Source organism: Tasmannia lanceolata, unplaced genomic scaffold (genome assembly GCF_043159265.1).
Source record: "Tasmannia lanceolata isolate RefF3 unplaced genomic scaffold, GAP_Taslan_0.1 ptg000024l, whole genome shotgun sequence".
Lineage (NCBI taxonomy): Eukaryota > Viridiplantae > Streptophyta > Magnoliopsida > Canellales > Winteraceae > Tasmannia > Tasmannia lanceolata.
The window spans coordinates 376938-400688 of NW_027518701.1; the positions used below are offsets into that span (position 1 = coordinate 376938).

General features: G+C 39.3%; 2 protein-coding genes across 3 annotated transcripts in view; both read right to left on the reverse strand.

The window, feature by feature from the left end:
- Nucleotides 1-676: 676 nt before the first annotated feature.
- LOC143857350 (malate dehydrogenase, glyoxysomal) lies at nucleotides 677-12424 on the reverse strand. The gene is made up of 9 exons (XM_077367780.1): nucleotides 12145-12424; nucleotides 9304-9519; nucleotides 8896-9210; nucleotides 8633-8722; nucleotides 8450-8533; nucleotides 2279-2314; nucleotides 2100-2189; nucleotides 1918-2012; nucleotides 677-976 (listed from the first exon to the last, which is right to left on the reverse strand). Exons 1-9 carry the CDS (start codon nucleotides 12214-12216, stop codon nucleotides 904-906), a joined length of 1071 nt encoding a protein of 356 aa, XP_077223895.1. The 5' UTR covers nucleotides 12217-12424; the 3' UTR covers nucleotides 677-903.
- Nucleotides 12425-13948: 1524 nt separating this feature from the next.
- TOR (target of rapamycin) overlaps nucleotides 13949-23751 on the reverse strand; it is a 110802-nt gene continuing 100999 nt past the window's right edge. For both annotated transcript variants that reach the window (XM_077367818.1, XM_077367817.1), the window contains exons 45-57: nucleotides 18265-18345; nucleotides 18087-18161; nucleotides 17916-17982; nucleotides 17622-17782; nucleotides 17214-17387; nucleotides 16804-16932; nucleotides 16573-16656; nucleotides 16410-16471; nucleotides 16241-16313; nucleotides 16032-16166; nucleotides 15565-15726; nucleotides 15182-15453; nucleotides 13949-14154 (exon numbers count right to left, since the gene is read on the reverse strand). In XM_077367818.1, coding sequence (XP_077223933.1) covers nucleotides 14136-14154; nucleotides 15182-15453; nucleotides 15565-15726; nucleotides 16032-16166; nucleotides 16241-16313; nucleotides 16410-16471; nucleotides 16573-16656; nucleotides 16804-16932; nucleotides 17214-17387; nucleotides 17622-17782; nucleotides 17916-17982; nucleotides 18087-18161; nucleotides 18265-18345 — 1494 coding nt within the window. In that variant the 3' untranslated portion in view covers nucleotides 13949-14135. The remainder of the gene's footprint in view (nucleotides 14155-15181; nucleotides 15454-15564; nucleotides 15727-16031; nucleotides 16167-16240; nucleotides 16314-16409; nucleotides 16472-16572; nucleotides 16657-16803; nucleotides 16933-17213; nucleotides 17388-17621; nucleotides 17783-17915; nucleotides 17983-18086; nucleotides 18162-18264; nucleotides 18346-23751) is intronic.

The following is a 23751-nucleotide window of genomic DNA, read 5'->3' on the forward strand; positions in this document are numbered from 1 at the left end:
ATCACAATGGTCTGATAATCCTAACCATTGAATTAAAGGTCATTTACCAAATGAATGTTAACAAACTGCTCATCTGCAGTCTTCATAAGCACCCTCCAATCAGTACTAGTTTAGAGAAGATACAGAAAATCAGATAGAAAGATGTGTGTGCCACATAATTTAGCTTAGCTTCTTCTCTAATCCCATATTTGAAATGTTTTAGCGCCGCCTCAACCCCAACCTGACCCAATCCGCCTCGGTTCAACGAGGGTCAACCCTAACCCAACCCGCCCTTAAATCTTTCATCCCTAACCCAACCACATTTTCCAAATGGGTCTGGGATGGAACGGATTCGAGTTGGACCGGGGTAAAAGCAGGAAAATATAAACAAAACATAGTCCTAAGATTTTGAAATCGCGATAAAATCATGATAAAATTAGGAGGATAGGGTAGGATCAGAATGGGTTGCTCAAGGTCTCAAACCTAACTCATCCCAAATTTAAATCAGCTTGGCTTTTCCTAACCTTAACCCTAGAGGCCCAACCCAACCTTAGCCATCGGCTTGTCCTATCAGCTAATGGTTAGGATCATTCAATCAGTTCAAGTTCGGGTTATAAGCTAAAGCCCATCTACTGTGGAGTGCGGACCCAAAGTATAAACCATTTGATATCATACATATGATCATCATAAAAACGAATTCTTCAGAGAACATAATGTATTTATTGAGATGATAATTCTGTCTAAAGTAAACCCATATGATAAAGAGCCCAAATCACCTAGAACAGGGATTATTCTTATTACCATTTATCAGCAATTGATCAGCCACATGAAGCACCTGAACATGTAAGCAGATATAACAGAAAGGGAAAGGACCTTCACAAAGGGCCAAGGAAGATGAGCTAATCAACTATATTTATCTATTTCCTATTTCCTGCTAAAAGAAGCTCCCTTCTCAATGCTTTCTGCTAGCTCTTTCTTCGCCTTCTCCAAGCCCGATCTGTCCAGAATAAAAAAACATTACAGAAACTCAAATTTCTTGCAAATTTGGGTTGTATAACTTCCATTATCATCATCAACTAGGGGTGCAACTCGGATCGGATTGACGCCAACCCTAGGCCAACTCGAGGTAGCATTCCCTCAACCGTAACTCAACCCAACCTGAGCCTCGGGTTGAGGAGGGTCAAATCTAACCTAAACCAAACCCACCTCTAAATCTCTCAACCCTAACCCCAACACATCTGACTATTTTTTCCAAATCAGGTCGAGTTGAGTCGGATTGGCCGAGGGCAAAAAAAAAAAAAAAAAAAAAACCTATAATCCTAAGATTTTTAAAATTGTAGGGGAGGGTCAGGTCAGGTTGCTCAAGGCCTCAACCCTAATTCAACACTAAGTTAAATTGGGTTGGGAAGGAGATGCCAACCCAACTTGGGCCAAAATCAGGTTGAACCCAACCCAATTTGCACCACTATCACCAACATCTATAACTATACACGCTATTTTAGATAAGAGTGTCAATGTTAGACATATGTTCAGTATCAGTATTTTTAGGACACCATGTCCAAATCTTAGTAGTCAATCCTAAGGCCCTGTTTGTATTGGATTTTGAGAACCGATTGGAAGTCCAAAACTGATTATTGGACTTAAGCAATTCGGTTCTCATAATCCAACACAAACAGGGCCTAAATGGCACCTGTTTCAATTGCCAACCAATCTCATTGGTAGCCTTCAAAACTTTCATAAACAAAATCTACTAACCTCCAGTGTTAAATGGCTTGAAACGTGTGTTAGTTCCTTTTCCCCCCCCAATTTGTCTAACCATTTAATTTGGTTTCAATTAAGAATGTCAATACCATATGAGAACTTTGCAAACTTAGTAAGAGATTAGTAAAGAATAAGCAAACATAAAGACCACCATAGTAATAACAATAACTGACAGACCTTTCATATTCATTCAGTGGCCCTAGAGGGTAGATCTCCTCTGCTCCACCACGACCTAATCGTACTTTCGATGCAAAGTAAGGAAGTTCTGTCACCTGTACCCAAAAATATATACGACATTTTCACAATAGCACGAGTAGAAGAAAGAATACAGCAAAGAGATTGGATGGAGATACAAATACCTGAGAAGCCACAAATGAGCACTCCACAATACCAGCATCACCGCGCATGCCCCGCAAGCATGCATCTGCAAATTTAGCAGCCGCATATGCCTATATATATGTTTTTGGTGATAAAGTTCAACCAGTTAGCAACTGTGAATATGGAAGGTAACGGATCATAAAGTATTAAAGAAACCAACCATTGATAGTGTCGCGGATCCAGACCCAGCTTTTGCCTGTAAAGGATAAGGACACTTGGATCAATTTTGGGAGGAAGTAGAAGTAGTCTTCAAAGATACTGATACTTCACGCATTGAAAATTGATAATACTTAACAGTGCTAATAAAATGATCTACTATGGGAATTCAGGAAATTGCTCTTGTTGAGAGAAGAAGAGAAGAGAATGAGAGGAAAAGTGTGAGTTGGAGAGTTGCTCCTCCTCACTTATGTATTTATATTAAAGGAGAAAAAGTATAAAGACCATAATGCCCTTAGCCCCCTCAAGCTGGAATGTATATATCACGTATTCCCAGCTTGTTACAAATATCGCTCAACTTAGCCTTACTTAAGGATTTGGTAAATATATCAGCTAGCTGATCAGTTAAAACTGTGCATATTTTGCCCTTTTGGATTCTCCGACGGATGAAATGGCAAGCCACCTTAATATGTTTAGTCCGCTCATGGAAGACTGGCTTTGTAGCAATATGAATCACAACGCTATTATCACAATACGACTGAGAAGGAGAGGAAGGAGTGATGCCAATCTTCGACAAAAGGGAGCACAATCAGATCAGTTCTCCATTCGTGTGAGCCATGGCCTTGTATTCGGCTTATGCACTGGATTTCCCTATGACATCCTGTTTCTTGCTTCGCCAGGACACTAAGTTACCTCCCACGAAGGTGTAATATCCAGTGGTTGATTTCCTATCTGCTGAAGATCCTGCCCAATCCGCATTAGAGAACCCTTTTATCATTGTATGACCAAGCTTCTTAAATAATAGGCCTCTCCCTGGAGCGCCTTTCAAGTAGTTGAGATTCTGAAGCACCGCGGCCCAGTGAGAGCTACGAGGAGAGCTCATATACTGATTGACTACCTCTACGACAAATGAGATTTCTGGGCGAGTGACTTTGAGATTTATAAGCTTGCCAACTAATCTCCTGTATCTGCCAGGGTCATCACCGAGTCACCGTCTTCTGAACGGAGTTTTACATTAGGGTCCATGGGCACAGGAGCAGGTTTCACGCCAAGGTAACCTATCTCATCTAACAAATCCAACACGTACTTTCTTTGCGTGAGAGAGAGGCCCCTAGTGGAGTAGGTTACATCAATCCCATGAAATTACCTCAAGCGACCCGAATCTTTTGTTTAAAACTCTTTCTGCAAGAGAGGCCTCAATTTCTGTATACCCACTGAGTTACTGCCAGTAATGATAATATCATCAACATATACTATCAGAAGAACACAACCAACCGACTGATGACTGAAAACGGAGTGATCGACGACACATTGTTTCATGCCAAAACGCATGACAGCCTCACTGAGTCGCCCAAACCATGCCCAAGCTGATTATTTCACGCCATAGAGAAATTTTCGCGAGCAATGCACGGAGGAGGACATCTCTCCCTTGGCAACATACCCAGGAGGTTGCTCCATGTACACCTCCTCAGTGAGGTCACCATGAAGGTATTCTTCACATCTAACTGATAGAGGGGCCAACCATGGTTAACGGCCAAGGAAAGCAACACACGAACAAAAGGGATCTTGGCGATAGGAGAAAAGGTCTTTGTGTAATTAAGCCCAAATGCCCGCGTATACCCCTTCGCAACTAAGAGCACCTTTAGCTGCTCAACTGTCCCATCCGACAAGTATTTGATTGATAAAACCCATCGACACCTCGCAGGTTTCGAACTTGAAAGGAGAGAGACCAAATCCTAAGTCTTATTGGGTTTGAAGAGCACCCATCTGAAGATCTATGGCAGCGCGCCATCCTGGGTGAGCAAGAGCATCGGCCACAGACTGCGGTAAAGAAACAGAAGACAACGAAGATACAAAACTTCAAAAGACAAGAGTTACTTTATCATAGGAAACAAAGTGATAAATAGGATGGGCAGTAGAATGAGAACGAGCATGTGAAGCAATAGGAGAATCTGGAACAGTATCAGGAGAAGCAAGAGAAGGTACCTGAGAGGTAGGAGTCGGTATCTTCGGCTGAGAGGACGATGCCTCGAGAGGAGGTGGATAGGGATTTGCTCGGGGACCTAAGATGATTTAGGCCAGTGAAAAGAAGGGGTTTAGAAGCCCAAAATAGAGCGAGGAGGTGAAAGGAAGGTTGTGTAGAGGGGTAGGGTAAGGTTAGATTGGTTTAGGTTAGGGTTGGAGTTTCCACGGCAAGGGAGGCGGGAGGCGAGGGACAGCGAGGAGCGGTGGGTGGTGGTAGGGTCCACGGCAAGTGTGGGGAAGGCGTGGGAGGGGATGGAGGATGGGGACAACAGGGAGGTGAGGGAGGGAGGGAGGGAGGGAGGGAGAAGGCAGTGAGGGAAGGGAAGGGTGGAGAGAGAAGAGAGAGAGAGATTGTAATGGAGGAAGGGATGGGTGGAGGGAGATGAAGCAAGGAATGCTTCAATGGAGGTCCCTAGGGTACCAAAACCCTAGGGCTCTGATACCATGTTGAGAGAGAAGAAGAGGAGAAGAGAATAAGAGGAAAAGAGTGAGTTGGATAGTTGCTCCCCTTCACTTATGTATTTATATTAAAGGAGAAGAGGTACAAAGACCATAATGCCCTTAGGCAAATACATACACCTTCTAACAGCTCTGAACTTCAGTTGACAATCTAGAGTTTGAGATAAATCTAGCATGTTAGAGTTTTATATATAAGGAACTTTCTCAAAAATGAAGGCACACAGCTTTAGCCTTGTGATTAATGACTCAAGGCTGTAGGTTCAATTTTAGTTTCTTATTTTAGTGGGACACCAAAATAACAAGGAACAACACTAGGTTTTTGGGGAAAAACCTAGATGGAAACTATACACTTGCAGCCACTACTAATAAGAGAGAGGGGCTTCTTTAGTGGGGTGTGTGTGTCGGCTGCGAGAGTGTGGAGAGAGAGAGAGAGAGAGAGAGAGAGAGAGAGAGAGAGTTCTCTTGGGTTTTCTTGGGTTCCTCTTGGGTTTTGTCTCGGGTTGCACTTTGTGTACGGTCTTGGTTGAGGCGCAAGGAAACGGTTGCAGGTTTGGGGGTTTGGGTTAATCCATTGTAATCCTTGTAAATTGTTTTCTCATAGTGGAAGATCGTGTTCTCGCACGTGGATGTAGGCATCTTGGTCGAACCACATAAAACCTCAATGTGAATCATGTGGTTATTTTACTTTTCCATTAATTTGTGCACGATAGGATCGGATTTGTCTAGCGGATTTTCTCAACATCATGGAAAAATCATGAGACTTAGTACTCACCTCACCTCTGAAGTTTTGCAGGTTGTAGACATGGGTGATACTCACTATATTATAAATGATAGAAGTAACATGAGTTCTTATTTTTCCTTAGTTTGGTTTCTCTTGCATTAGGGCAATGGATCCTCTATTCCCATCACCCAAGTTGGTAGGGTGTTCATTTTGTTGTCCCTTAGATCGTTTGATGCTCCCTATGAATGTTGTACCTAGCATTCAACATAAATTGATGACCATTTCTCTATTTCTTAGTTTCAGTGTTAGTTTATCTTTAGACGACCTATGTACAATCCTGTGAAGGATTTCCAGAAGGAGAAGCTACTAGCTAGAGCTACTGGATGTGGCAGCCTCTACTTTCTAACAGACTCCCCCACCTCATCGCCTTCATAGTCTAGGTCAGGGATTGAGATTTACACTACGATTGCATTATCCACTTTCATTGTCCATGTGGCATCATTGGCTAGCCCACACGAACTCCAGTGTCCATTATTTATTTTCCCAATATTTCATTTCTTCTCATAATAAAAATACTAACCCACTCTTTCTTCTGGATCTGAATCTTGTTTTGATGTTATTTTTGTGGATCACTATTATCTCTTTCTGTGAAATTATTTTCTCAAAAAAATAAAAATAAAAAAATGTTCTTTGTATGTTTACTCGCTATCATGCTCTTGTTACCCAACATTTTGGCACTTGTATCTCCTTTTTTTGCGAAGCGACACTGGTGGTGAGTACACTTCACATGCCTTCAAAGACTACTGCTTATCGCAAGGTCCACCTCTATGTTTACTCACTTTCATGCTCTTGTTACCCAACATTTTGGCACTTTTATCTCTTTTTTGCGAAGAGACTGTGGTGGTGAGTACACCTCACAGGCATTCAAAGACTTCTGCCCACCGCATGGTATAATCAACAATTTTCTTGCCCGGGCACTCCATCCCAAAATAGAGTAACAAAAAGGAAAAACCTCCACATCACGGAGGCTGAGTGTTCTGTGTTGCTTCAATCTAACTCACCAACATATATATGGAATAGAGCCTTTCCTACAACAGTTGGGTTTTAAATTCCCACCGAAACCATTACAAAACGACCAAAATGTTTTCACTTCTATCCTCACCGAAACCCAAGTCGAACGACTGAAATGCATAAACCAGATTCGAAAGTGTAATAGTGGTATACAAATACATAATTATATTTATATGAATTTCATGTAAAATGTGGTGCATGTATATTTATAAATATGGGAACTGTTATCAGCACTACTGTATTTTGATGATCGCACTCCTCACTTTATTAAAAGTATGGTATGGCCCGCACCATAGGATGATCCAAACCATCCATTAGATAAGCCACAACCTAAATAGGTTGTGCCCCAAAAATCATTTCCACAAGGTTATCCTAACCCTCCGATCTGAATGTTAGAGGGTTGATCCTAACCCTCTATAGATCGGAGGGTTAGGATCAACCTATGAAAATGATTTTTGGGGCACAACCTATTTATTCTGTGGCCCATCTAATGAACAGTTTGGATCATCCTATGGTGCGGGCCATACTGTACTTTTAATAAAGTGAGGAGTGCGATCATCAAAATACAGTAGTGCTTATAACATTTCCCATAAATATTTATATGAATTACATGTAAAATTTGGTACGTATCGTGCATGTCACTCGTGGTCGATGTTTTTAAACCATTATGGATGATTGTCTTGCTTATGTGATGGTTTCTAAGTGAGTATTTGTTGTTATTCTATCATTTCCTGAAGTTTCATCTTTAAATTCTATCATTTGCAAACGTTGCCATATGTTTCCTTGATTTTACATGATTTAAACCGAAGGTTTCAACGATCAACTATTACATTTCTAAGAAAGCGGAGAGTGGTGAAGTATTTCCATACTAAATTACAAGTCATAAACAAATTACAAATCGTACTGTCACGTGACATCAAACTATCAAAGAACCCAGTCTTCCTTGCTAGGACTAAACATTCTGAAATCAACTACTACATTTCTAAGAAAGCGGAGAGTGGTGAAGAATTTCCATACAAAATTACAAGTCACAAACAAATTACAAATCGTAGATGTCTTCTCCAAAAGGCTAACAGATGACCATTCTCATCACCCAGTGAGCAAGCTTAACATGTCTAGTGGACCATATTAACTTGAGGAGTATTAGAGATTTAAAACTGGTCGAAATTGATGATATGGGTATTTTGGTCATTTGGCCCAACCGGATATGAATATGAGTTGTAACCTCTGTTTTATCATTATCAAATGAAAGGAATGAGTTTAGACTCAACGATTTTTACTTCTATATCTACCTTTGTAATTCATTATATTAAAATAGAGATTTTACATGTTTTGCATTTTTTTGTACGATAATTTTACACTTTATACATTGGCATGAAGTTAGCAGAAACTTCATTACAGTAATGCTTAATGGAAAATTATATTAGCTGTTTATGACCCTAGTAGGTGATGAACGATGGTTAGGTATGACCAAGTGTTGACAGCTTACAACAAAAAGTCTATGGACAGTGTGTTAGATGCAAGGTTTTAAATTTCGGCCGATTTTGGATCTCGGCTTGGACCGACACTGAAAGTACCCTGTTTCGGTGTCAGTCCAGGATTTCGGCCAAACTCTGACGAAATTCAGAAATTCCTGCCAAATTTTTTTTTTTTTAATTTTTTTTTCCAAATTGTTTACGTTGTTCCGAAATTCTGTAACAGTGCCGATTTTTTTTTTTTAAATTACCAAATTTCGGCCAAGGCCGAAACTGAAATTTCAAACCTTGGTTAGATGTACTGGCTCTCCATCGCATGAGCTGCCTAAGGGGCAAGTAATAATGAAATAAAGTCCTCAAACAAACTAATAAGAACACAATTCCATAACCATAAGTACTCAAAAATCAAGCAGAAAATTCTCACCTCAACAACTTCTGTTCCCCCATTCTGAATGCGATCAGTCAGGTAAGTAATTTCTTGTGTAGTGAAAGAGCATGGCGGCTTAACCTGCACAAAGTGATTTCAAGCTTAACACTAGGAAAAAAAAAACACTTATCTTGCATCAGAACAAAATATGTTGATATTCAGTGATAAGTTCTTATCAACCTGTGATAGAAGGGGTAGAATTGTAACCCCTGCATGACCACCAACAACTGGAACATCAACTTCCCTAGGGTCAATTCCCAAAACTTCTGCCTATAGAGACGTCGAAATAACAGAAACCCAAAACAAGTCAAGGTCAACAAAGGTGATGATAGTAGGAACCAAAGCAAGTTAAAGAGAGATCCCAAACAAATTTCAAACAAGAACAATTCTGAAAAAATTGAATACACGGAAAAACAAGAAAATCAACACTAAGCACTACATACCACAAAAGTATTGGCTCTCACTACATCCAGCATTGTCACTCCCAAAAGCCGCTTGGGGTCAAATGTGCCAGCTTTCTTAAAAACCTCAGCTGCAATTGGAACAGTAGAGTTCACTGGATTACTGATCAAGTTCACAATCGCATTAGGGCAGCACTTGGCTATCCCTTCACAGAGAGTTCGAACAATTCCGGCATTTATTTTGAACAAATCATCCCTTGTCATTCCTGGTTTCCTCGGAACACCGGCCGGAATGATAACAAGGTCCATCCCTGTAAGAGCACTCTCCAGTTGCTGCTGCCCTAAAAAACCCCGAACCTAAAAACAAAAATCCAAAATCTTAATTGTTCAATCATAAACCCCCTTAATTCTAAATTTTAAGACAAGAGAGGGCTGAGAAGAGAAAATTACCACAGCACCAGTGTCCATGTGACTGACGTCTGCTGTGACACCAGGGGTATTGACGACATCGTAGAGATGGAGAACTGAAACTAGTGGATTCATCTTCATCAGCAGTGCAAGAGGCTGGCCTATTCCCCCGGCTGCACCCAAGATCGCGACTCTGAATCCAGGTGCCCCCCCTTTCGCTCGACAAGCTGCGCGCCTAAGGCTGGAACTCTCCTCCATCTTCCAATCGATAATTCCAACAATTTTAAAAATAAAGACAAAAAAAACAAAACAAAAAACAAGACGAAAGAGAAAGAACACAAGATAAAATGTTTCATACTTCAACACATAACCAGTATAATTATCAGTAGCAGGAATACCAATCAGAACAGGGAGGAAACAATGGCACATAAATCCATGAACATCTCGAACATTAGTGAAGGATCAGATAAAAAGAAGAACAGAACCTGACGCAGAGAACAATACCAACTTTCACAACAGAAGTACCACCATTATCAACAGCGCCAAGGTGCCAAAACAAGAATGCAAAATGGTATGAAAGATTCATCTCTCACACCTTCTTTATAATTTGGATATAAATATAAAGGTGTTCTTATGGTTTTTTAAATAGCTATTTCTCAATCATGATGAGATATTCTTAATTCATCTATCCTCTGATATGTTAATCCTTGGTAAAATTAAAATTTTGTAGTTTCTCCATCAAAAACTGGTTCATTATGCTTGGTGACTTCAGTCAGATGCATTGGGATTTTTTGATTGATTGATCTTTTATTTTCAGTTTGTACTTTTTTTGTAAACAGAAACATGTCTCCTAATGGAATTTCTGTCATGATACCATTATTAATGTTGGGGCCCGGGTAGAACTCGCCCATAAAAGCTAGCCTTTAGGGGGAGGGTGCCCAAGCCCTTATAAGGCCATCCATATCTCCTTACTTTCCGATGTGGTATCTTTGCTTTCGCGTGGAACCCCCAACAATCAAGTCCAGGACGATGCGAATACAGGAATGCAAAAATGTTATCGAAGATTAGTGTACCAAACTGTCAATATAATTTGGATACAAGTATAACTATATAAGTACAGTGGTGTTCTTATAACTAAATCAACTATTTCTTAATCATGATGTCACTATTATTCCTTATTATTCCTTAATCATGATATTATTCCTTAATCATGATGAGATTTTTCTTCATTCAATTTACTCTTTGATATGCTAAGCATTGGCTAAAATAAGATATTGTAGTTACTCCGTCCAAAAAAGTGGTAGATTAATGATTATGTTTGGTGACTTACTTCAGATACCTATGTATTTTGGGTTGTACTTTTCAGGCGGTACTGAATTTCTATCGCGATGTCATCCCCTTTCTACTGTTTCTGTTTCCTATTTTTATTTTGAACAAGGCTATGATCCTGTTTTCATTTCAGTGGAAAATTGAAATAGAAACATCTCTATCCTCTCTCTCAACCAGTTAATCTATTGTCATCAAGGGCAATCAAATGGTCCAAGAATTAGAGATCCTCACTGCAAACCCATCTCTGACACGCTGTAAATGTATTTTTTCCCGCAAATTTTTGTTTGAGACAGTTTCAGTTACTTCACAAATCTACTGTTTAAAGTCTTTAAGGTAGCATTTTTTTCAACCACACCAAAATGGTATCTTCGCTATGACTGCTCGGCTCGCCCCTGAAAGTTTTCATCAGTTATGAAGTTACTGAGTATTGTATCCTGCCTAGGAAAATTTCTGGTCTGTGGGGTTTAGGCTGTTAAAGCCATCGGAAGATATGATCAAACACGAATACCAGCAGCAGATAAAAAGGAGAAAAACCATAAGCACGATCAAATCTATATCAATTCGGTATGACATACCATCAAATACATTATTTCTTTACTGATGATCCTTTCAGTTTTCATTGAAAAACAGTAAACAGATCCCATTTTCGCATCTCGTGATTAGATTCAAATATTCAATATATTTTTAAATATCACTCTAGAATTGAAATTTTTAGTTAATCAGAGATCTAATAATACACAATAGGGTAATAACTTTTGGCTGAAATTTTTAGTTAATCAGAGCTTTTATACTACACAATAGGGTAATAACTTTTATTAATCACAGACTTTATACCACACGGTCAGGCAATGCATAGCTATGCCCAATTGGCTATCATTTAGATTGGAAAGATCAAAACCCAGACACAGAGACAAGAGCAAAGAGTACACAAAGATAACTTTCAAATAAGCTAAGAAAAGAAACCATGTATACCAGAATTTCAAAAGAATCAAATCCATAACAGTATCATTAACATCAGAGAGACAAAACCCTGAACTAGAAACAAAAAAGAAAGAGCATAAATAGCCCTAACTTCAATAAAATATCACCACCATATTGAAAACTAGTGAAGACCCATAACACAAATACCACAAATTTCAAAGGAAAACCATCACTAAAATCAGGAAAAAAACATTACCCAGAAGAGGAAACAAAATATAAGACAACAAAAACACCAATTTTGATCCAAAATTGCCACCATATGAGAAACCAACAAAACCCATTACAAACAAATAGAGGAATAAAAAAACCCAAGTTTTGAAGAAATTAAAATCAGAAAAATAAGGACACAAATTTCAAAGGAATACCACCACTAAAATCAGGAAAAAAACATAACCCAGAAGAGGAACAAAATATAAGACAACAAAAACACCAATTTTGATCCAAAATCGCCACCATATGAAAAACCAAAGAAAACCCATTACAAACAAATAAAGGAACAAAAAAACCCAAGTCTTCAAGAAATTAAAAGCAGAAAAATAAGGACAACTCAAACAAGGGAAGAATAATCAATACCTGAAGAGTAGGGGGTCGAAGATGGGCTGAGATCCTTGCAAGACGCTGATTAGCCTCGCCACTAGGCTGCATTTTTTTAGGGCTGAGAGAGAGAGAGAGAGAGAGAGAGAGAGAGAGATAGAGTAGAGTTTTTATAAGGAGTAAGGAGAGTATTTACTAAAATTGGGATGTGTGAAACTGAATTTCTGAACCCTTATCCTCGTGATGTGGTTCTCGATTTTGAAAGGATCGATGTTCTGTCTTATGCATCTCCACTCTCTTTTTCGTTTGACAGTGTTTGTTATATCATGTTAGAACTTAGAAGAAGGCTAATATGAGGTTTGGCTCTTAAAACTCTTTTAAATGCGAGACCACAAACAAATAGAGCGCGTGTTTATCAAAACACTTGGCGCAGATATCATTTCCGCAAAAAAATTTCTGATTTTTGGATACACCTTTTTGTACACCCCAGTTTCATAAAATATTTCCTAATTAGTGGTTGAAAGGATTATTGTGTTTTGATAATGAGACAAACTCACCTTGTCTTTTCTTTTTTAATTGATGATTGCCCAGAGCTTTTTGAGAATTGGAATATCTTTTGAGAATTGGTTAAATAATAAAAGACAAGGTGAGTTCATCTCATTATCATAACATGGTAGTGTGGGAATATCGGTAGACTATATGAAATATTCAAAAAGCAATAAAACCTTTATTGATAGAAATGCCCTCCCCTCCCTTAAATCACGATTCTTTCATTCCTTGCACTAAAAAATAATTGTAGTTTCATTAGCTTAGTATCTAATGCATGTTGTTTATAAGGGATATTTAGATCTAGAAAAACATTAAAAATCCCTGAAAAATAAATGCAAGGGCCTAGGGCCTAGAATAAATTAAATTTCCCTAGAAAATAGGGAATACTTTGGATTCTATAAAAAAAAAAAAACTCCATGTAAAATGAGTTAGACAAATGCTAGAAAACTCAAATCCAGCAAAAAACTCAAGAAAATTTTCCTCATATCTAAACAGCCCCATATTGGATTTTATTTAAAGTTAAACTCTAACATGTTTTTTTAAGGTTTATATGTTTTACAAAAGAGGGATATATAGGTATTGGTAAAAATTCTATTTTCCGCAGGAGTAAGTGGTTTGGCTCACAAGCAAAAAAGGTAAAACAAAATTAACATAGAAAGTGATATAGTCGCCCATTTGTTCTCCAGGCCACATCCCTCTAGTGTATTTATGAATTATGACTACTCTTCTTACACAACAAGGGGTGATCCAGGGAAGAAAAGGGGGCAAATATATCATTTTCCCAAAAAACAAGAAGAGAAAAGTGTTCCTGCGCGATAGCTATCTGAGCAACTGCTTCAAAAACTCATGTGGCCCCACATTTTTGAGTCCAATAATCAGTGTTGGACTCACAATCGGTTCTCAGAATCCAAAACAATCCCCTTGGGTGTGGGTGCATCAAATCTGACATGGTTAGGAAATTTGGCCATTAAACCTTTCTCTTGGGGACCCTTGGAGGGGTTTTCTTTTGAAATCTTGGTATGTTTTAGAAGGGGTACTGATATTGGCACTAGCATGTTTTGATAATAGCACAAACTCAGCTTGTCTATTCTTTTTTAATTGGCTTGTGAGATCATTTTGGGAACTCTAATAGCCTTTGACAGTTCTTTAAATTATAAAAGACAATATGAGCTAGTGCAATTATCGAAACATTGTTGTGCTGATGTCATTTCCCTCTAAAAGAAAGTGGTGATTGTCTCTCTTCCAGTCCTTAGCTCATATATATGGAGTGACCATTTGTATGAGGACTTCCAAGTGAATCAAGATAATATATATACCAACATTGATTTTAACATCTTACATAATCACATCATAAATCTAAGAAGATACACAGAAAAATACAACAAGACCCTTTGGCAATATCTAATGATTGACTAAAAAGACTTCCTATTAGGAAGATATTTACATGCTATTTACAAAGAAATTTAAGAATTCTCTGCTGCTCACCAGAAAGGACACCATCTGAAAACAAGCCACAGGTAGTGAGTCAGATGCCAAAGAAAATCAGATATACATTTAATAACTATAACTCACATATTCCTCCGTGGGAATTACTATACAACAGATCATATAAAGAGCACACTGAGAAGATTTCTAGTAAATGTAATTGGAAGAAGTGGCCTCATTAACATTGATTATAAACTCTGAATAATAGATGATCTACATTGCTTTTACTTCACAGGTCGGCTGCCCCTCTGGTATATACGAATGACTACTATGCCCCTGCACTATACTAGCAATCACTCTTTTAGGGAAATGATATCAGCACAACCATTTTTAATAATTGCACAAACCCAGCTTGTCTTTTCTTTTTTAATTGGCTTGTGATAGCTTTTTGAGAACTAAAATAACCTTTGACAGCTCTTTAAGTACTAAAAGACAAGATAGGTTAGTGAAAATATCAAAACATGGTTGTGCTGATAACATTTCCCCTCTTTTATCTTTTCCTAATTAGTAAGCTTTTCCAGTTAAACAATTTCAGATTGCTAATATGAAGAAACAATTTCAGACTCAATACTATTGATCAAACATGGATGATGTAAGAATAAAAGTTATGAAGAAGTGGCCTCATTAACATTGATTATAAACTCTAAATAATAGATGATCTATATTGCTTTTACTTCACAGGTCGACTGCCCCTCTGGTATATACAAATAACTACTATGCCCCTGCGGTATATACTAGCAATCACTCTTTTAGGGAAATGATATCAGCACAACCATTTTTAATAATTGCACAAACCCAGCTTGTCTTTTCTTTTTTAATTGGCTTGTGATAGCTTTTTGAGAACTAAAATAACCTTTTGACAGCTCTTTAAATACTAAAAGACAAGATGGGTTAGTGAAAATATCAAAACATGGTTGTGCTGATAACATTTCCCCTCTTTTATCTTTCTCTAATCAGTAAGCTTTTCCAGTTAAACAATTTCAAACTCAATACTATTGACCAAACATGGATGATGCAAGAATAAAAGTTATGAGATACATACCCCACATAGTTTTGACACAAATTCTCGTGTGACTTTGCTTGTATAATCAACATCTGAACTTGAAGTTTAACAGATAAACCAGGATCAACTTCACGTGTATCTCCGGAAATCAAGGTAGTATGGTCAACTGAGTGTTGGATGGAGCTGGTGGTGCCAGACATTGAAGACCCAGCCGAAAAGTCCCGTCCAGTAAGTTTATTACTCATCCGGGCCATAACAACAACCGCACGATCATTCAGGACCTCATTAGCATCACCAAGTTGATTGACGGCCTACAAACAACCAATTGAAATAAAAGCATGGAATCAACAGAGAAGAAAAAATAATATTCATTTATTTTTTGAAAAAAAAATCATGAGCTCAATGGAATAACTGGTAATCACCTGGAGAAGTTCCCTTTCGCGAGCACCCCGTTGTGGATGAGGAGGTACAGTTTCTTCACTATTCACAACTGGCTGAGCATGAGTGTTTGCAAAATTTGATATCTGAGGGACTTCATTAAAATTGAAAAGCCGCCAATTTATGAGAGGATCATGTACGAAGGCCTGAAAACAGCGGTCAGTTAGCACACCATCCTTAAAATTTGTGTTACACACACTGAACATAGGTGGGTAAGGCTATTGTGGCAAATAATTTATCTGTTGCTTTTCTCTTTTTCAGGTGGGGTGGGTTAGCACACCATCCTTAAAATCTGTGTTACGTACACACTGAACATAGGTGGGTATGGCTATTATGGCATATAATTTGCTTTTCTCTTTTTCAGGTGGCGTGGGTGGGTGAGGGTAGAGGGTAGAGGGTAGGTTATTGTATACTATTAATATAAGCAACAAAGGAGTAGTGCTTTCTTTACCTCCATCATAGCCATGACACTATCTTTATTTGTTCGGAGAACTTGCATCACATTTTCACAAGTTGATCGGAAGTTCCCTTCAATACCACTAACCTCCATGGCCTTCACAAGCATTCTAGTCAAGCGAAAAGGAACCTGTCGTGATATTTTTTTTAAAGATTAGGAAAATCGTCATATCTAAAAAAATGAAACTAACTGGAACAATGTACCTTTTCAGGGAACTTCTCCCGATTCATTGAAGCCTCAAAGCAATCTCCAAAATCGATATGCAAGATTTTTCCACTGTAAAACAATATAAAACATATTTTTATCTTTTGAAATCTCAACCATTTGCACGTTCTGTTTGCAAGAGAAGAAAAACACAGATTAAGCAAATACCTGTAACGATGCAGCATAAGGTTACTAGGATGTCGGTCACCTAAACCTAGAAGGTAACCTACCTGGAAAACATCCAGTTTTTCTGTGAGCATCATTTGCATGGCATGGAGTTTCCAAAAGGAAATAAGTCTCAGGAATATATTTTAAAGTTTGGATCCCATACCATACTCATTACTGCCAAGCTTCTCGTATAATTTGTTCGACGGTCTAGCCAAACCTCAGAAGTTCGACTTTTCAGCCAGAGAACCTTTTAACACAAAAAACTTTGCCTAAGAAGGTAAAGATATCCAATAAAAGAAGAAACAAAAAAAGAAACGTAAATTTTAATTGAACAATTCCAAAAGTTTTAAACCCTAAACCTTAAACATATGCAAGGTCAGAGTAGAGAAGATACCCTTGCTAAATCATCTCCTTCAGTATTCTGCAGAGCATGCTCAAACACTTCCACTTTGGCAATGAGGGGCAAGTGGTCATAATCCGGGGCAAACGCTAGCATATGTCTGTGCTCTTGATTTAAGAAAATCTGAGCCCCATGGTGAAATGAAAAAGATAGTCTGAGTGATTAATTTGGATAATCAGAGGGTACTACAATGAACAAGAAGACTGAACGCAACCCGTACGGGTGTGGCTCTTTGGCTTAAAGTCATGGGTATGCACCCCATTGACGCGAGTTTGACCCCTCCTGGGCTGACCCGATGCACGTGGTTTATGGGTGGTTGCGCGCATCCGTAGGGAATAGTCCCGTCCTAAAAATTGGGTGGGGATACCCTATGTCATCAACAAAAAAAAAGAGACTGAACTCACCTTTCTGGCTTTCCTGTATTCCAGAATCAGCTGGTGCAGTGTGTCACAGTTTGGAACCCATCCTATTAATCCGCTGTTTGGAGATAGGGGTATGACAGCGTAACGTTGAATAGAAAGATCCTTTTCTCCAGTTTTTCTCGAGTTCTCTAGGAGAGTATTTACCAGGCCAAAAAGCTTGAACAAAAGAAATGAACATTAACCCAAAGGAAATTTTTGTCAGAAAACTACTAAAAAGCACTGAAAAAAAATTAATCTCAGATTAGTTTCATTTTAGGTTATAATAGCAGTATGTATCCCATCACTCCTATAAGCTCAACCACACAGGGAGGGAGGGAGGGAGGGTTTCAATATTGCCCATACGTAACATGTATTCTTAATTGGCATAATCTGTTAGAGAGAATGGCATACCTGCATGACACGCTCATCTTGCCGCAAATCCTCATGGCCCTTGAGTAAGAAAGCATGCTCTTCCCCATCACTTCCAAGGATTGTCAATTTTCGAGGCCGCTGTTTAGATAATATGACTTCAAGCTGTGGTGCAAATGACGCTATTGTCACCACTGTCGATCCTGAATACCAAATAACAGAAAATGTTCAATTCCATAGCTACAGAAGAACAAGAAGAGCTTTACCAGTTCAAACAAAAAAAGAACAAGAAGAAGAAGAAGAGCTTCATCTTAAAATAGCACTAAGCCCAGTTACCAGCACGGTAGGTTCCGGGCACAGCAAGCTCCAAATTACGGCATTCAAGCAACTCAGGGGAAACAGACTGTTTTATAAAAAGAAAAAGAGAAAAAGAAAATTAACAGCGTGCGTTATGAGAAACCTTGAAGAAAATGCATTCACCAAAAGTTACGTATATGTTATACTCGCCTGCAAGTCAAGGGTGTTAAGACTGGGAAGTTGCTTATCAATGCGTTTAAAAACATGATAATACAGATCCCATGCCTGCAAAAGAAATGTATTAATCATTAGTATCATTAAATGAAAAACAATATATTACTTGAAATAAGTATTGTTCTTAATGACTCATTCATGTAACATAGAATACCCGAGTAAGTTCGGCGTCTTTTCCAGTTCTCCTGTACTTCAAGCAGCACTCATGAGCCTCCAGTAACTCGCAACCATATGCCTGTTTTGAGAAACACTCTGAAGTTCAAACACTCAATGGAAACATTGCAATTAAACAGGACATTCATTAAACATTTGAAGAGATCTTAAGAGAAGGCTTTCTGGATATGTTCCCACACTAACATCCAAGAATTTACAGAGGCCAAACAGTCAGTGGAAGCATCACACCTAAAACATGGGATTGGTGGATATCTTTCAAGACTCAAACATATTTATCTGAGAGGAAGGAGAAGAATAAGAAGAGAAATTAATACATGAAAATGGTCATTTGTTTTTGGCTACATCAAGATTCTAGCACGACAGATAAAATATTGTCTTTTATAATTTGTTTGATAACAGCATGTTTCAAGCATACTAGGTGTAGGAAGAAACAGGGAAATGTGCTGTAATACCTATAGTGAAAATGACCATTTCGAAACCCTTTATTTGGTCACATACACCAGCAAGCGAGTCACTGTAGGAGAAAATATCACGTATGTGTTATGAAAGGGGGAACCAGGGAATGCAATGGGAAAAGGATAAATATTACATGATATGTTGAGTCTTTTCTATAGGATGACCTAAAGAGCTTCATCTTCAGCTTGTGAAAGAACCCTAGAAGAGACAATTTTTTTGTACAAAGATCCAGTGTGGGTAATAAAAATATAAAAAAATATAAAAAAAATAAAACCCAGTAATAAAAGAGTGCAGATATGTCTGCAAGTTCTTTCCATGGAAATAATAATAGAGGGTGAGAATGCAGGTGCAGTCCACCTCTTCAATCATCCAAACTATTCATCAGCTGGGTCCACTATATATGTTCATACACTGAAATCTCCTCTAAGGGACCATCCCAACCACCTGATTTGAGGAGTTTTTTTCCCCACAAATGTGGACCATTAACATTTTAGGTTGTAACAGTTCATGTAAAATCGATGAATTGAAGGGCTAGGGTAGTCAAGTTGAGGCGGTTTTTGTAACATAGTCCACTCAGAATGGGTTAAGTGGATGATTGGTTCAGATCATCAAAACAAGTGGAACCCGCCTTTACTTTTGGTCACTCACGTTAGCTCTGGAAAAAATATGCATGGACACCATATCCAGTCCCTATAAAAGAATAAGTAATTCCAAACTATATTAAACAATATTACAAAGGGTATCCATGTTACATGTGATTATTCACTCTGACAGGCATTCTCAAGCTGGAAAGTAAGTCAATCTTACTTGCTTATAATTTTATAAATAACTAAAGGACACTTTACTTATCAAATAAGAAAAGACTTTGAGTCTTTGAAAAGCCTGGGTGGAAGATTCCTTAATAAAGTAGCAAACAACTTCTAACATATTTTGCCCTCTGAATGAAATGCAGAATTGGAGTCTGTGTTGAAAGCTATCTACTTTTTGTGATGGCAACTCATAGGTTCTTCTCTTGCACAGCCTATATCTTCCAAAAGTTGCTTCATCCACACCATTTCACTTGCAGCATCCACCATTTTTTTTATGCATGATTTTAAGCCAAAGAGCCACATCCGTGCGGGTTTAACCATTACATCGCATTTCTCATAACTATGTGAGAATGACCATTAAGGCCCCTACCAAATTAAGATTGTACCTGAAGACAAAATATTGAAACCTAAGACAACATTGTTGGCTTCCCCAGTGACCCTTTCACATAGCTTAATATGCAACAAACTCCAAATGAGTTTTTTATGAAAGATGCGTGGCTTCACGTAAAGACTATTATTAAATATAGTTGATTTTACTCTATGTATGTGTGATTCATACAACCGCTAAAGTAATGCCACTTCAATCTTTTCATATTATGTACTCCTATAGGGGTCAATCAACCAACACAATGAAGGATTATTGATTTCACTCTCCATTATTTTCTCCGTAAAACTATTCCACTCCAAGCAAATAAAGAGGTCTTACATGGTACCAAAGCAAGGTTGCCAATGGGAGATCTAAGCCTTTCCACTGTTCCTAATGCAGATTTATGGACCGATCTAGATATAACCAGCCCAAGATCCATAAGAAATGATAGAAACTAAGATATAGAAAAGGAAGTACTCATAAACCAGTTATGAATGACTTCAAACTAATGCAAGAACCTGCGAATAAAATGGAAGATGGCTTCGTCTGGGTGCTGAAAATATACCACATAAAAGTCATCCCTTTTACCTGGAAGCACTAAATTAAAGGTCCACATGCTTTCCATGCCTCCACAAGAACAAAAACCCCACAAACCTCTTGATCAACCACTTTAAATAATATTAAACCCTAGATGAGTTATCTAGGGAATGAATGAATTGCCAATAATTAAGTGATTAAATAGAAAAGTGAAACACCTTAAGTCACATAACTAACAACTTCAGCGTTCTTTCACAAGGAATAGAAGAGCAACCCATATGAATTGGAGAAATGAGATTCAAGTCGCACAACTTGTCTTTTGTCTCTTGTATAATAAGTGAGATGTTACGATTACAAAAATAGCATTGATACATTGTATAAGAAATGAAGTGTATAACCGAAGACTCCTATTCCATTATGTGCACCTAAGAGAGCGTATAGGTTTAAAGATACAAGTATCCTTCCATGTGACATATACTATGTTATGATGTATATGTCACCTAAGTTCCACATCCGCCTCAAATTGATGCACTAGGTTATAAAAAATCAATTTGTGAACCAAAAAATCATACATGGCATGATTCATTGCTCTTGTGAAGATATCGGCAAGCTGATTTGAGGAAGACGTGCCTGGTAATGTAGTCCACCCTAGAACTGATATAGACAATAAAAGTTCACCTTAATATGCTTTTTTTTTAAAGGATATTTTTTTTCTTCTAGGCACAATGACATGAATTTCCTCAATATGCTTTATAAATTCAAAGAAAAAAATAGTTAGTATATTACGCTTGTGAGTTGTATCTTGTTCTTTGGTGATAGCGATCCGGGTTTTTGATAAAAAAAAATCTAGGTCATTACAACTGATGTATACTGATGGGGTATACATCAGTTGTAATGACCTCAATATGCTTTATAAATTCAAAGAAAAAAATAGTTAGTATTTTACGCCTGTGAGTTGTATCTTGTTCTTTGGTGATAGCGATCCGGGTTTTGGAAAAAAAAATCTAGGTAATTACAACTGATGTATACTGATGGGGTATGAAAAGAAACCACCAATCAGTTGTCGACATGTGGCCCGGAAGATGGCCCACTAACAAGCCGCCACCTGTCCTAGGCGTAAAGAGGTAATCCAATAAGTAGATATGGGGTTTGGCCCACTAATAGGCTGACACTTGTCCCAGGGGTGAAAGGGCAATCTAATGCCCAAGGCCCTCACTATAAATAGCCTTCACAAATGCCAAGAAGGGGGACCGGATCCCAAAGAATCATCATCCCTAGTTTTGGTTTCCTCTCTTTCTGTGCCCATAACTGACTTGAGTGTCGAAGGGCCCATCCGGAGCTACAACTCCGGGTTGGTCTTCTGACCCCGTGTTCTCCTGTGCAGGACATAGCTCCTTAGTCAGTTCGGACAGAATTCGCCAGATCAGCTCCTTTGTCACTGCCTCATATGTTACCGATTTTGAGTGTAACAGATTGGCGCCATCCGTGGGACCCAGAACTAAAAGCTGTTCCGACCACTATAAATGGTAGGACGGAGGAGTGCTCGGGTACCCCCTGCACGGACAATCTGACCTGAAGCGCGTCGTAAGGCTCGAAGTGAGCGAATTGCTTCACAGGTAGTGGCTCCCTCGGCAACAGCAGAACATAGTCCAGCTCGCTCAGAGCATCTAAATCCTGCTCTCACTTCTACGCCTGAACAAATACAAACCCTTTTTCAACAGATGACAACCCTTGTTGATCAGTACAAAAACCTGATCCAACAAGCGCCTCAACATCTCTCAGAAGTTTCCCGACCTGCGCAAGAAAGATTGAGCCCCCTCAGAGAAGAGCCTGTACCTCCCCGTCATGATCAAACCCACCACTCCTTTTCGAGGCGAGTCCATCACCCCAGGACAAGACATGCACAAACGAAGCCCCATTACCGTCACCGATCTCGATCTCGCTCAGTGCATGGACACCGAGCTAGAGAGGACCGTGCAGAGCAGGTGAGGTCCCGGCACCGTCGAAAGAGCTCAGAAAGTCATTCAGACTCAGCAGCAAGTCCTCCCGTGGAGAGAAGAATCAGACCAACTAACCGAGTCGAGAAGAGAGCTGACCCGGTACTACGGAGATTTGAAGAAATAGATCACTGAATCGAAGAGCTAGCAGTAACCGGCCTGTTCTAAGGCCGTTCTCAAGCAGACCTCCTTTTACGGATAAAGTGTTACAAGCACCGGCGCCTAAAGGGTTTAAAATGCCGCCAATACCACAATACGACGGAACCACTGGTCCTGTGGACCACTTGGAGATGTTCAAGACCATGATGCTCCTCCACGGTACTTCCAATGAGTTCCTCTGCAGGGCCTTCCCAACCACTCTAACAGGAGCCGCAAGAAACTGGTACTCACGCCTTAACCTGAACTCCATCGACAATTTTGAAGAGTTCGGGGATGATCTGGTCCAACACTTCATGAGTAGTCGAAGGCCGCGGAAAACAGCAGCGTCATTGATGGCCCTAAGACAAGAGGACAACGAATCCTTGAAAGCGTTTGTGAGCCGATTTAATAGAGAAGCCCTCCAGGTTCCGAGCTTAGACCCCTCCGCCGCCACGAATGCACTCCTTGCAGGTACCAAATCGAATGAGTTTCGGCGTTCAATAGCCTGCAAGAATCCACACTCCTTGGCGGATCTCATGGCTGGGGCCGAAGAGCATATATCTGTAGAAGAGACACTGGCTACACTGGATTCAAGCCGGAGAAGAACTTCATGAGAAAAACCCTACGAAGCAGCGTAGGAAGGAAAAACCTCCAAGAAGAGAAAGGAGCCCTTAGAGAAGGGGAGAAAACTACACACCGCTTAACACGGCCAGGATTTGCATCTTGGCTTGTGATCAGAGAAGAAGATTTCATTAAGTGGCCGAAAAAAATGCTTTCCAAAGGAAACAAGAGGGATAAGTTTAAGTATTGCCGATTTCACAAGGACGATGGCCATGACACCGATGAGTGCAGGCATCTTAAGGAGGAAATCGAATTACTGATCAAGAGGGGATATCTCAAGAAATATGTTAAGGACGATGGCAAAGGGAGAGAGCGCCGAGAAAGAAGTTCCCAAAGCAGGAGTCCTCGACGGCCTCAACCGTCCCCAGCACAGCATGAATTTCCTGCCCCTCCGAGCCCACGTTCAGAAATGCAACGATCCTAGCCTACTGGGGTCATAAAGACCATCATTGGCGGGCCAACTGCAGGAGGAACCTCATTGGCTTCTCGTAAAGCCTATGCCCGCCAAGTCAACACCATCCATACCTGCAACAAGAAGATGA